The following is a 14828-nucleotide window of genomic DNA, read 5'->3' as shown; positions in this document are numbered from 1 at the left end:
CGTCCTTAAAACTAACAATTTCTAGATTCCAAAAGATATCACTGAAAATACAGATTTTTTAAGTTCTATTTACAATAGAGCTTAAATCTTATGCTTCAGTTTGATTCCTTCTGATAAGTTATTTTGTATTGTGGAAATATTTCATGCCTCTGTATGAAATCCAGAACATTTAAACTGTAACCTTATATCCAATCTTTTTATCAAGAAAGCAAAACCTATAAGAACTATTGAGTGCTTAGAAGGGTATTACCTTATCTGGTGGAGGTTATTTTTATGTCAGAAGTATAAGGCTAATGAAGTGTTAAATTCTTTTGCAATATTTTTACATTCTTTATGCTTTCTAAGCCTACTGCTTAGAAGAGCTTAGAAGCATACCTTTGATAACAAATAAGACATTCATAATAAACAAAAGACCATTTCCCTTTTCTATCCTGCTTCGAAACAAAAGTAAAAGAAGGGAGAGAGAGAAAGAAGACAAGGCTTTCTAATCAAGACTGAGCATTAATATTAATCATCAAACATCTTAAGGCTTTTATTTGCCTTGAGCAGGTTTGAGGTTAATTCTGAAATATCCTGTCAACAAGTATTTATGAAATGAATCACTGTGTTACTGCAACCTTGCTGAGTTCCATGGAAGCATTAGGATTTTGTTACTGGTTTTAATGTTAGAACCAGAATAATTTAAAAGCTCTGTTTGTTTGGATTCACTTCCCATTTCATCCAGTCTCTAAAGGCTACTGATGCTTTGGAATTCCCATGAATTTTGGAACTCTGTTATGTCCATTTTCCTCTGTTGTCAGGCCAAACAGTAAATGTTTATGGTTCCATGTGTTTCTTGTATTAACACTGTGTGGTTCCTTCCTGTGCAAACTGCATTACACAGTGCACTCCCTGGTATCACTCCCGGCTCTGGTACTCTCCTAGGCTCCTTCTTTATATCCTGTGCAGGGAGGGGGAAGAGAAGGAGCAAAAATTCACCAACTATTTGAAGTCCGATAGGAGCAAGATCAATGAAGTCTGACAATTGGAAAAGCCAGGTCCAGTTAGACAGGGGGGACAGGTCTTGACAAAAATCAGGTTAATAATCTAATAGTGTTTCCTTGACCTGAACACAGGCTGTCACCTGAGGCCCCAGGCAGGGTGAGCTCTCTGAGTATTTGCTTCCTAGCAGCCTGCTTTTTTCTGTTATAACACTTGTATGTTCAATGTCTTCCTTCCACACCTTGTTAATTCCTGTAATCTTATGTGTCTAATAAGCACTTGCAGAGGAATGAATGTGGAAGGGAGGTACTCAATAATTGGGAATCGCATTTTTTTTTCACAACTACTATGGGCTAGCCATTGTTAGACATGTTTTTCATTTAATCTTCATAACAACTCTATGAAGTCTTACAATTACATGACAGAAAAAAAGCTTCAAAGAAAGAATGCCAAGAACAGAGAGGTTTTCAGAAGATCTTGCAGCTGACCAGCTGGTTTTGAAACTCTCTGATCTGAAAACCCATCCCCTATCTGCCGTACCACATTGTCTCTCCTGAGAGCTGAGAATATGCAGTGTGTTTCCATATGGTACATTTTCGACGGGAGTCTGGTGTGTGACCTCGTGGCCCAGGGATCTCTGAGCTGAAAACTGTGAAATTGCAGTAGTCCCCTGTTATCTGTGGTTTTACTTTCTGGGGTCTTAGTTACCCACAGTCAACCCTGGTCCAGAAGCAGATGATTGTCCTTCTGACCTACCACCCGAAGGTCACCATAGCCCCATAGCCCCGTGCTGCGTCCCGATCATCGCCCTCATTTCATCTCCTCCTGTTGGTATTTCATCATCTCACATCATCACAAGAAGCAGAAAGGCAAGAGAGAGAGAGACCACTTTCACACAACATCTATTACAGTATCATTGTTCTATTTATTAGTAGCTACTGTTTATCTCACTATGCCTAACTTACCGATTAAACTTTATCATAGGTGCGTATGTATAGGAAAAAGCCGAGTGTCTCTAGGGTTCTGCCCTCTCCTCAATTTCTGGCCTCTACCAGGCATCTTGGAATGTAACCCCCCAGAGAAGGGGGACTGCTGTAATTCATTTATTCTGTATTTTCCCCGAAGACATAAAACATGTAAACAACAAAAATTGAAACCAGAAATATTTTGATACTTGAGAATGTCTTTGACTTTTAAACATGAACCATCTAGGAGGAGCGACAGACAAGCAATAAGCAAGGACAGTGCCATAGGATGAGCACGAGGACAGAGAGTGGGACAATCTGGAGAGGTGGCCCATCCAGTCTAAGCTAACAACTGTTTGAGGGAAGAGTAGTTTCCATGCTGATGTATTGCTGCAGACCCTGAACAGCTTCACCGTGGGTGGCCATGGCAGCAGGATCCCTAGCTCCCATATGCGCAGAAACCCTGGGCCCACACCAGCAGCCCACTCTACATCCCCAGGAATGGCAACCACGTCAGGTGCTGGTGAGACCAGTGAGGCCAGAAATTCAGAACCAGGCCTACAGGAGCAGCAGGCCAGTGAAAGAGCAACCCCAGGGACTGATCACAGCACAGCAGGACAGAGGTGGGCATGTGGACACGCTGGCAAGTGCTGTGCCACGCGTGTCTGTGCTGTGCAAGCTGGTGCGGTTTATGTAGGAGAGACCCTTCCCCTGCTGTGTGGGAAATCAGGCCAGAAAGTCCAGAAGCTTATGTAGGTTAACATAGGGCTACAATGTGAGTGATACCCTGTTCTATGTGGCACATCCTAAACACCCTTACACAGTGACTCCAGACACACTGATCTCTTTGCTGTTCCTTAAACACAATGACCATGCCTCAGGGCCTTTGCATTTGCTTTCCTTCTTCCTGGAATGCTCTTCCCATGGAAGGTTCACTCCCACATTTCCTTCTTATCTCTGCTTATATGTCACCTCATAAGAAAGGCCTTTCCTGACCACTGGATAGAAAATAGCAAACCATGACCCCCACCTCCATCACCTCTCTTACTCTGCTTTAGTTTTATCCATAGTCCCTGCCACTACCTGACATTTTGTTCTTTGCTTACTGTCACTTCCTATAAGATTTGTTAGGACAGACTTTATTGTCTCCTCTGAAGTATCCCCAGTGTTTAGAAAATTGTTTGGCATGTGGTAGGTATGCAAAAATCATTAGCTGAATTAATGAATAAATATTATCTTTGTATCTCTTGCACACAGTGGCCCTATAATAAGTATATATCGTGTGATATATATTATTATTGAATAGACTGATAGAGTTTCAACCTGATTCTCTTCGTTAGAATAAGAGGATCTTAGGAGTTGTCTGTTCCAGCCTCCTACCCAGGGCAGTAATGTCTCCCTCTCCCACATGCCTGACTCGCCGACTTCATCTCAGCACTGTGAGGGGCAGCTCACTAATTCACAAGGTCGTCCATTGTTGTACTGCACCCCAGTCAACTGTTCTTAGAACCCCACTGGGCATTCTTGAGCCTTTTCCACAAAATGTCAGCTCTTTCAGTGTAAGGAGCTTGCGTGGCTCACAGAGCCCAGCACAGAGGGTTGCGCCAACCCATGTTGTCGAAGAAATGAAGACATCTCTGCATTTTGGAGGGTAAAAAATTAATTTTCTAATTTCAGTGTTCTTTAAAATGGATACTAATTCCGATGCAGAAAAAATTTTGTAACCTCGATTTCCTTTGTAATGGGTCTAATACAGATGTAGCAATCATGAACAGTACACGTTTTTACATGTGTGTGTGTATGTATGTGTGTTTCAGTATTTTACATGTGACATGTCAAGCACCACAGGTCTCTGAGTGCCCTGAGTGGACACAGGCATGGCAGGAAGCAAAGCCAGTGTCTGGCATTGGGAAGGGACACAGGCTGCCTACAGAACCCAATGCTTAGGCCTATAGGTCTTCCCACCAGCATTCACTCCCATCTGTAAGGCTTCAGCCTGGAAAACACGTTTCACCATTGTTACTCTGTTTCTAAAATCCTTCCATGGCTTTCCCTTATCAACCCCAGGCTAAAATCTAGACTTAGCCGAGCACGCAAGGCCTTTCTCAGTCCAGTGAGCTCGGTCCAGTGAGTTCACCCTACACCCTCATCACCTGCCGTCCCTCTGTCCTGTGCTCCCCTGCTGTGACCAGCGAACCCCAGGGGGCCTGTCTCTGCACCTGTTCCTCCTCCTCAACCCCTCTCACCCACACTGCCCCCAAAACAGAATTGCTGTTGCTGACTCATGATGGGAATCCCCAGTGGCTTCTTTTCTCATCCTGCGCTGAGAACTCCCCTCCTCCAGGTAGCATGGTTCACCTTGAATGGCTGTGAAACATGTCTCATCTCCAGCACCTCTCTCTGGCATTTGGAGATGTGCCAGTGCTTTCCTCATCTTTCCATGGTGCCTAGAAATGATGAAGAGACCGAGGGCCTCCTCTGAGTGTACCTTACGCTCCAGGCACTGTGCTAATGGCCTTGCATGCCTTTTCCTAGCTCTTCAAAGGAACCTTGCTATATTGGAATTGTTCATGCCCATTTCCCAGACTAAGAAATGGAGGCTCAGCGAAGTGCAGCAGCTCAGCCAGAGCGCCAAACACAGCAACTGTCAGCCATGCTGGTCCGCTTGTCCGCAAGACCCACGAACGTCCCCGTGTAGTGCAGTGCCGGAGGCCAGCACACGCTCCTCGGGAACGTGTGCTTGCATCACGGAATCATATTTCTTATAGTCTTCCTGTTTGTATGTCTCTAAGTGGAATGAATGTTAGAAATCTTTACTAAGAAGATGTTTATTTGCTGCATGCATATTCTAACACACGTACGCATGCACTCTACGTGACTTCATAGTTATTAATGAGCTGAGGTCCGGATTTGGTCATTCCGCCCTGGTCCACTTAGGCTTCAGCTCAAGGAACAAATAACTCTTACGGCATAAATGCATAATCTGGTTTTCACCCAATAGACAAGCGGCATTTTGAAAGTGTCTTAAAACCCCGGATTTACCTGACGATTCCATCTGACTTTAGTAGCTCATCAGAAATTGATGGATGGTATTTCATTTTATTCCCAATGTGGTGAAGAAAATAGCGGTCCTCATGTATCATTTTATGGAAATATAATAGTAAAAGCCCCTAGAATATTCCCTGGTGATATCAAAGTGAGTTGAACAGCTACTAAAAGTAGCTGGTAGTCTTAACAGTGCTTATTTTAAGCAGAAGAACATTTCTCATGCATTAATGGAATCATTTATGATTTCCACATGTTTGGGTTCTTTTTTTTTCTTTTATTATATTTGCTAAAATGAATTTCCAGTTATTCTCCAAGAAAATCTTTTGTACAGATCTGTGCTACTTGAGAAGAATATTTGTAAGTAAATACTTGTGTTTATAATCTTAGGAGAGAAGGGAAAGTGACAGTGGCTGGGTTTATAAGATGCCAAAAGAGCAAAGAAAAAATGAACGAATTTCAATGCGAATTTTGTTTGCATAAAATCACGTAGCTAAAATAGCAGGCTTTGGGAGAGAGTTTTCCCCTCCCCCAGATAGCCCTGCCTAGGAGTAGGTGCCCCCAAGGAGCAAAACCAAGTGTAGCTGAGTATTTAATATTCAGACTGGATAAATAGTACGAAAACAAGTGACAGTTGAATATTTGTAAGATATAAATTATGCATTGCTGACTTGCCAGTTCTTGGCTTTTTACTCTTTTAAAAAAAAAAAAAAAACCCGCTCCCTATGTAATTTTGGCTTACTTCCATAATCTGTCTTCCTTACAGCTAGCCCAGATGAGCCGCCAAACCCCTGTGCTGTTTGAATTTGCGCAACAATGCTTTAATACCCAGAGCTCCTCCATAAATAGTCTGTCCTCCCCACACTTTGGGTGAAAACAACCACAGGAAATCTGGGAACGTGCAGCTAGCCCCGCTTAATTGATCTAAGCCTCTGCCGGGGCCAACAGGAGAGCGTCCGTGTACACAGCCTCTGGGCCTTGCTGGACTGTTTACCTAAGGGGCAAAGAAGTCTGCACGCAGGAGACACCATGTTGCTTCTCCAGCCTTAGCAACAGCAGTCGCGGGATTTTTGTTGTTGTTTACGGTCTGCAGAGCCCTACTCCTTTAAGGAAACACAAACTCCTTTCCCCCCTTCCCGGCCCCAATCAGTCACCATCAAGACCGTCAGCTGCCTGCAGTTACCAGGAGCAGCGGCTCTGGGAAACCCTCCTGCCTTTCTCGCAGAAGAAAAGTTAAAGGAGCACAGAGGGACGGTGGCGATTTGCATGCCAGTGGCCAGCTAGCATCCAGGGGCATCAGGCTATGATTTTGGTTTCTGTACTGGGTGCAGCTGCCGCCACAGCCTGGGAGGTTTCCCCCAGAAAGAGTGGACTTGCTGCAGACGTCTGTGGGTGTTGGTGAGCCGTAGCTCCTCAGAGACGTTGTGCTGTCATTACAGACCGCCGCGATGAAGATTCAGGAGCACCCCGGCGTACCTGACTCCAAACTGCCGAGGACTCCAGATGCCGACGACCAGCGGGAGAGCTTCGTCTCCCAAGTGCCTGAGCTCGACCTGACTGCATTGTGTGATGACAAGAGCTGGGAAGGTAGGATCTTCGGCTGTTTGGATGATTTCATATTGGAAAAGCGTATATAAAGTAGCCTAAATGAGAGGGGCGTCACCACATGGATGTATGAAAGCAAACGGTGTAGGACTAACTGCATTCCTAAATGACTGCAGATCCTTTCCCTGGTATGGGAATGTGTCTCATTAAATGTTGCCGGGAGTCACTGCAATCTAAGAAAGAAAATGCGCTTGCCCTCTTTCGTAGTGTCACCTTGCAGCTTTCTTTATTTCTTAACTCCCCAGGAGTGCCGCTACCTGTGTGTTTCCCCTCTGGTAGCACCGAGCACAGGACTGAGCAAGCCGTGCACATTTAGGACTTCGGCTGGGAGCAGCTGCTCTTCCCGCCGCTACATGCCAACCACCTGCCTCCTTCATTAAATCTCCCTCCCATTTTTTTTTTCAAGAAAGATTCAGTTTGCTTTGCTTTTGTGATTGTCTTTATGGATAGAATTTTTTAAAAGCCATGTTAGCCAGCATCAGGGATTTGTCATCAAAGAGAATACTGTATAAAAAGTACTTCCAGTGGAAAGCCTGCAATAATGCAGTGTTGAAGGCTGGTTTTCCTAGAGATTTTTGGCGAAACATTAAAAATGGACTTGTGAGGAAGAAGAGGGTGTCCTCATCTTGTCAAAACTGCATTTCAGGAAGGTGCTGGCAGCGGTGCCGTCAAGCCGCACTTCCTTCCTTATCTATGTGTCTGCATCCAGACCTGTGTCAACGTGTATCCAGAATGCACGCCCGGCTGCCTCTGTACGGTGGGTGTGTTTGGAGGCTACAAAGAGAGAGAAATTGTGTGCCTGGTTTCAGAATAGCAGCACGACTTAACACGGCCACACAGAGAATCACAGCTACAGGAAATCAGTCCCTTTCCGAAGCGCCTGGATTTCCTTGTGTTCTCCCTCAACCCTCTTTAAACCAGAAAGTACTTGAGATAGTGAATTTAGATGAAGGAGCAAAAGACGATCTAAACAGACACAAGGTGAAAAATAGTAATCCTTCTATGCTCCTTGCACCCAGGGCTTGGTGCAGCAAAAACAAGCTGGTTTTTTTGTGTTTTTTTGTTTTGTTTTGTTTTTAAATTCTAGTTCTCCCTCTTTGCAATTCAAGAAACATGTTCTAGCCCTTTACCATGTAATTAGGCAGTTGGGTGGGAGATTTTCTCAGACCTTCCCAGCTCATGATATGGTCACTAGAAAAAGATTGCAGGGTGTTTGTTTTGTTTCCTTTTTAATTTCAGTGGTACCTCCCTGGGTAGTGTTTTATTGTTCTTCTTTTGTTTTATGCACTTTGGGATATTCAGGTGTGTTTTAAATTCATTAAAAACAAATCCCCACCACCACCAAAAAAAGTCCCATAGTAGCTACTGTGGCCCAATAAACGAAAAAAGCAGTAGTCAAAACAAGTGCTGTATTTGGATTTCAGGAATAACGGTCTCCTCACATCAGTAACACAAAACTCTAGATAAAAACTAGGATTTTTGGACAGAATTCAAATTAGCCACATTATCTTGGTATATTCAGTAAAGGGGTAAGGAGACTCTTCTAGTCCCCCTGAAATGGGCTCAGTTTGATGATTTTTATCTTGATCAGTCATAAATTTGTGATCTCTTCCAGCATACATGAAGAGGCCAGAATGAAAATTCCCACCAGTGTGGTTGGAAGTTAACTTTCCTTAAAACTGTTTTATTAATGTAAATAACTCTCTTCTAAATGATAATATAATAATAATAATAATAATTTGAAGGAACCAACTAGATGGAATTTTAAAAAGCTTATCAGGGAGGAAATACAATAGGCTTGGAAATGCTAATTATGTTATCTATGTAATTTATGAAAGGACTTGTGTTAACTTTTGCCAATTACTGCGTTACTGAACTTGCATATCTTAAAAATCTACACTGATTCATTTCAAGGCCATTTTGATCATTTGGTTACTGCTTTCAGTAGCCCCTTTTTACCATATATTTATTTTAAACATTCATGTGATATTATTATAGTAAGTGTAGTCAAAATAAAGGAATTGTTGCATATAAAGGGTAGTTCAGATGAGAGCTGTAAGTCCAATCGCTAAAATACTACTCTTGTTTTATAGCCTCAATAAGAAACAAACAAGTTTAATGGTAGCTTCGCAGTAAGGAATCCACTTTGCACTAATTTAATCTGTGAAAGTGAAACCAAATATATAAATGGAATTAATAGTTTACGCAAACCTTCTGAGCCAGAATCTGTCTGTAAGTCTCCCTTACCAGTCTCCCAGCCCCCGTGTAGTGTTTGCTGGTCCCCATCCCCACACCTCGTTCACACTCTCCTATCCAGGCAGAGTCGCAGAATGTCAGGTGCGATGGTCCTCAGTGAGTAGCCTGCTGGCGCTAGCCTCAGCCCTGGGTGCTCCCGTGCGGCAGTGACATTCTCTGGCTTCTGGGGCAGATTGTGTCAACGCAACAAAAAAAGCGAATGAACCCGATGATTAGATTCCATAGCCTACCTAGAGTGGAATCCTGTCAAAGTGAACGTAGGATCAGAGTCTAATCATGCTGGTTGGCAGATACATAATACATGCTTTTTTCTTTTTTTCTTTCTCTCTGTATGTAGCTATGTATTAGGGCACATTTTTTTGACCTATCTACATCGTATTATTATTTTATTACTGCCACTCTCCAAAATTAAATGAGTACACAAATCAAATGTACTTTTATTTGTTATGTAGAGCCCTTCAGAATTGCATAATTAGAATGTTCCTAATCAGCCAATTCATGTTGATTTGGAAGTATTTGTGGAAGTATTGAGGTTTAAATACTCAGCTGTCCTGGTGAAGTTAAACTTAAAAGAACTTTTTTTTTTTTTTTAAAGATTTTGCTTACTTGACAGAGATTACAAGTAGACAGAGAGGCAGGCAGAGAGAGATAGGGGGAAGCAGTATCCCCGCTGAGCAGAGAGCCCAATGTGGGGTTCGATCCCAGGACCTTGGGATCATGACCTGAGCCAAAGGCAGAAGCTTTAACCCACTGAGCCACCCAGGTGCCCCAAAAGAACATTTTTAAAGGGCTAAAATACTTTATGCTTCTTATTTATTACTTGCTACTTGTCAAAAATAACCTTTAAAATTCTCTGAAAGAATGATGAAAAAGCAAAGGATCTTAAAGACCTTTTGACTGGATGCTGCCATTATACAGGTAAAAAAGCTGAGGCCTAAAGAAGAAAAATGATGATTCAGGATAATGAAATCTCCTGACTTCCTCCCTGATGCCTCTTTCTCATCAATGCCAGTTTTGTGTCCTGGCAAACAGTGGGCCATAATGGCTAAGACCAGGCACATCCTGGGTTCAAATCCCAGCTCTACTACTTTAGCAGCTTTGTGGACAAGTTACTAAATGTGTTACAGTTTTGACCTCAGTTTCTCCATCTTTAAATAGGCATAACAGGGACACCTGGGTGGCTCAGTTGGTTGTACATCTGCCTTCGGTTCAGATCAAGATCTCAGGGTCCTGGGATCGAGTCCCACATTGGGCTTCCTGCTTGGCGAGGAGTCTACTTCTTCTCACTCTGCCTCCTCCCCCTCTGCTCATGCTCTGTCTTTCTCAATAAATAAATATTTTTTTTAAATAAAAATAAATAGGCCTAACAACAGACAATAATGAGTAAACAGATATTATAGTATTCACTTAGTAAGCTTGTTGTAAGAATTAAGTGAGCTAGTATTTGCAAAGTGCTTGGCACAGTACAGGCACCTAACAGGCATTACATGAGTGTTAGTTGATGTTATTACTGTCTTCCATAAATGTTTCCAAGTGTAGTTTCAGGAAAAACCAGACTAAGTTGGACTTCTTTGAAACCAGAGCCCAGATCTACCTAATGACAGTGGGTGGCTCTGAACACAGAGAAGGAGTCCATAATTACTGGGTCCTCCATTGCTGCCCAAGGACAGATCTTAACAAACCAACCTCTGTGTGTGTGTGTGTGTGTGTGAGAGAGAGAGAGAGAGAGAGATTGACTCTAGATTAGGAAATGTCTCATTCAAAAAGACCTCAGCTGGGCCTCTACAGGGACTCCAGTGCCCTGTCAGATTTGGAAGGAATAGCAGACAGGTAACAGAGTCAATTAGTAACTGATTAAGCAACAGTACTTAAATGTGCAGATACACAGATCAAAGTTGACACAAATAGGGGTATTCTCATTAGGAAAGTCCTCAGCTCTAGCCTGTTCCACACATTTTATTAATGACTTGAATGGAGCAATTAAGGACCCACTTATTAAATTTGCAAATAGAGACAAAGCAGATAGAAAGATTAAATTGGGATTGACAAAGCTGACAACTAAGGTTTCTTCTAACTCTGAGAGTTTGTTTGCAAGATTAACTGAACAGTTTAATAATACTACCACTGTTAAGTCTTGGAACACTAAGGAAATTTTAAAGTTTTTTTAAAAAAATTTGACAGAGATCACAAGTAGGCAAAGAGGCAGGCCGAGTGGCGGGGGTGGGGAGAAGCAGGCTCCCCACTGGGCAGACAGCCTGATGCGGGACTCGATCCCAGGACCCTGAGATCATGACCTGAGCCAAAGACAGAGGCTTAACCCACTAAGCCACCCAGGTGCCCCAAGGAAATTTTTATAATAGGATTTCCCTCCCTATATGGGATTTACATCTTCCAGCGTCTGGGATGTGCCCATTCCTCCTCGCCCCACCAAGGATCCACCTTGAAAGACGGCATGATGTTGCGCCAGGGCGTAATGCCTCTAAATAGCATGTAGCTGGAAATGAGAAGTGGAAGACATCAGCTCCTGTAATTCTAGCAGGTTTCTTCAATAAATCATCTTAGTAGCCCATTTTCTTTTGTATAGCAAATGGGTCCAGCCGGCCAAGCAGTCTCTCTATTTTTCATAGAGAGACATGCCATATTTATGTTCAGCGTTCTTTGTGACAAGACACACGGCTGAAATCACAGAACTTAAGGAATTCTGGTCTGGATATAAAAACACATTTCTTTTATGTGGTGTTTTAAGATGAAAATCTAATTTGAAACCTCTAATCTTTTCTGTTTTCCGTTTGAATACTTTCCTTGCAATATATTTGTCCATTTCATTGCTCTAGAATTACTGATTAAAATATAAACTATTTTCCAGACTAGGCACTGGGAGTGGTCGGTGAATGCATCCTCGAAACTGAATCTCTAGGTCGGCAGTGCAATTGGGCATCCTGTCCGGTAGACACTGCTCTATTCAGTTCTTCCTTTTTTGTCTAGTTGAGTGTCAACTATCAAAACATGAATAGGCCTTGTATTTTTAGATCATTACAAACGAAGAATAGTTGGCATTTTTGATTTAGTTATATTGAACTATATATTATGTGTAATTTTATAAATTATAAGAGCCTTAAATTATAATTCGATAGAAGAAAAGGAAAGAGAGATCTTGCCGTTTACAACAACATGAATGGGTCTAGAGGGTATTATGCTAAGTGAAATAAGTCAGACTGAGAAAGACAACTATCATGATTTTACTTACATGGAATTTAAGAAACAAACAAATGAACAAGGGGAAAAAGAGACAAAAAATGGACTCTTACCTACAAGCTGGTGGTTGCCAGAGGGAGGGTGGGGAGATGGGTGATATAGATAAAAGGAAGTAAGAGTGCACTAATCTTGATGAGCACTGAGTAATGCAAGGAATTCTTAAATATTATACACCTGAAACTAATATAACACAGTATATTAATTATATTTCAATAAAAATTAAATGAATTAATCCATGGAAACTGAGAGAGAGAGAAGAGAAAAATGCAAGCATTTAATGTTGGGTGGGTGAGAAACTTCACTCCTGTTCTACATGCATACTAATGATGCAGCATAACCTTTTACTTTGTTAATTGAAATTCATAATGGTTTACATTTGTCATTTTTTAGTGAATTCATTTATGCTAACTATATCCTTTAAGAGAAAATGTCACCCATAAGCTAGAATTCAGCTGTGTATTTTGTATATAGCACTGGTGATGTTAAGAAAAGGGCATACTGGGTCTTATCTATCATTCAAGTGAGCCGTTGGGAATGAGTCTGTGTTGATGCAAAGGAAATTTGATAAATGGCTCCACAAAGCCTCAAACAAGCGTAACTCTGCTCCATGATTCGTGTTGTATTGTTAATTCAGGATCACGGTACCTTTCTTAGTGGAGGTCTGGTTGGAAAATGGTCACAGACACTCTCATTTTGTACACAGAGGACACGGAACCGAAAAGTGAAAGCTCACTTGTGATATTTCTAAAGAGATACTCTGCTAGGTTCAGACAAATTAAAGGATTTCAGGATCTAAGGTAACACCTTTTCAAACTAAACTGTTATGAGTAGAAATGTCCAACTAGCCAGCACACCCACGTGCCAATACCAACATCAGACTTTGCTTTGCCTGTGCCCTCTGTCCCCCCGCACACCACTTGGCCTTCCCCCCCTTGTTTTGCTACTTTGCCACTCTGCCCCGAGGTTATTGCTGGCTGCCTCTTAACTCTTTCCCTGCCTGGCTCTGTTGATATTAGTCCTTACAGAAAATCCCTGCTGTCTTAAGAATTATCATGAAATTAAAGATACAGTCTGGTCAGTTTCATAGTTCATTTTCCGTAACTTAGCACTACACTTTTCTTATTTCTCTAGGGATTACTTTCCTCTTACCCTATCCTTCCCTCACTGTTCATCAGTTTTTTGCATAAAAGAGCTCCTATCTGAGCCCTAATGCTTACGAGGAGCCTTCTGTAAACTTTAGTGCAAATGAGGGGCAACTTCTGGGCACCTCCAGATTTAGCCAGATATGTCTACCAGAATGTTCCCTGCCACTTTTTGAGAGTAGTGGGGGGAAAAAAAATCTGTCTTTAACAATGCTTCCATATTTTTAAAAAATAATTTATATTACCATCTGAGCTCCCAGAGAACTTCATTCTCTTTAAACTATGAGAACCTATGGACCTCATTCCACATAAGGTCAATTTTTGCTTACATTAATATGCTTAACTCCCCTACTGTGGGGTCTTCAAAAATTTCAGATAATCATCCTTGTGATTGGGGCATATGGCATGTACTAAATTGAAGCACTGTCCTTCAAGTCAGGAGATTTCGTTTTGTCCCTACTCTTGTCATTGATTAGATATTTGCTCTTAGAGTCTTCAGGTTTCAGTTTCCTTGTCTATAATCTGTTAGGTTGACTCTGTGATTCTTAAACTTGAATGTATATAGGATCACTTGGGCAGATTTTAAAGTACTGGAGGTGGGGAGGTTGATATCTGGGCCCTCACCTCAATATTCTGTTTAGTTGGCTGAGGGGGGGGAGCATTAGAAGTTATGTGCATCTCCCTTCATGATGCTAATGTGTAGCTGGGGTTGAGAAATCACTAAATTAGATAGTGCATGGAGTTTCAACCAGCTCTAATGTTCTATGATTATGATATGATCTTTTTAAATAAAATACTGAACAAGCACTTGTTTAAGACAGTTTAGTAGATCTGATAAACACTTTGATAGCTGAAGGAACGAGTGTTGCTCTAGGAATTCCAGAATTTCCAAGCATGGCCGGATCCCAGCCTTGTGTAAGTCACACTAATCCCTAAGTATACTTAAAGCCTACCTTCTATTTAAATTCAGGGACTGCTATAAATAAAAACCCTACATCATCTGAGATCTGTCTTTCAAATCTGATAGGATTTTTTTTAATGCATACTAAGTTGGATCTTGAAGGAAAGAGAAATAAATACTACCCCATTCCCTCCAAAAATGACAAATCGGGATGTTGCATTGAGTGTATTTTTTCTTTCTTCTTTTTTGTTTTTTTAAGATTTCATTTATTTATTTGACAGACAGAGATCACAAGTAGGCAGAGAGGCAGGCAGAGAGAGAGGAGGAAGCAGGCTCCCTGCCGAGCAGAGAGCCGGATGTGGCGCTCCATCCCAGGACCTTGAGACCATGACCTGAGCCGAAGGCAGAGGCTTTAACCCACTGAGCCACACAGGCGCCCCGAGTGTATTTTTTTCTTAAAGACTGTCTAAAATAATTTGTACAGATTTACCCTTTGTAAAACATTCTTCTTTTTCTTTTTCTCTTTGACTAATTTATGTAAGCATCTTATGTTAACTGTGGTCTTGAGCAGCTTCTGAAATTTCAAGTGCAAAACACACATTTTACACATGCTAATCCCAGCACTAAGCAGAAGCACATGAACAGCTTACTGAAAGCCCTAAATGGGAGGTGCAGACT

General features: G+C 41.9%; 1 protein-coding gene across 9 annotated transcripts in view; it reads left to right on the top strand.

Moving 5' to 3' along the window:
- Window positions 1-14828, top strand: part of FAM13A (family with sequence similarity 13 member A) — a 356989-nt gene that overhangs the window by 314009 nt on the left and 28152 nt on the right. For all 9 annotated transcript variants that reach the window (XM_032332873.1, XM_032332872.1, XM_032332871.1 and 6 more), the window contains one exon: window positions 6431-6578. In XM_032332873.1, the coding sequence (XP_032188764.1) occupies window positions 6431-6578 (148 nt within the window). The remainder of the gene's footprint in view (window positions 1-6430; window positions 6579-14828) is intronic.

This window comes from Mustela erminea, chromosome 2, assembly GCF_009829155.1.
Source record: "Mustela erminea isolate mMusErm1 chromosome 2, mMusErm1.Pri, whole genome shotgun sequence".
In the NCBI taxonomy this organism is placed as follows: domain Eukaryota; kingdom Metazoa; phylum Chordata; class Mammalia; order Carnivora; family Mustelidae; genus Mustela; species Mustela erminea.
The sequence above is the reverse complement of the archived record's forward strand: the minus strand, read 5'-3'. Positions and strand labels throughout refer to the sequence as shown.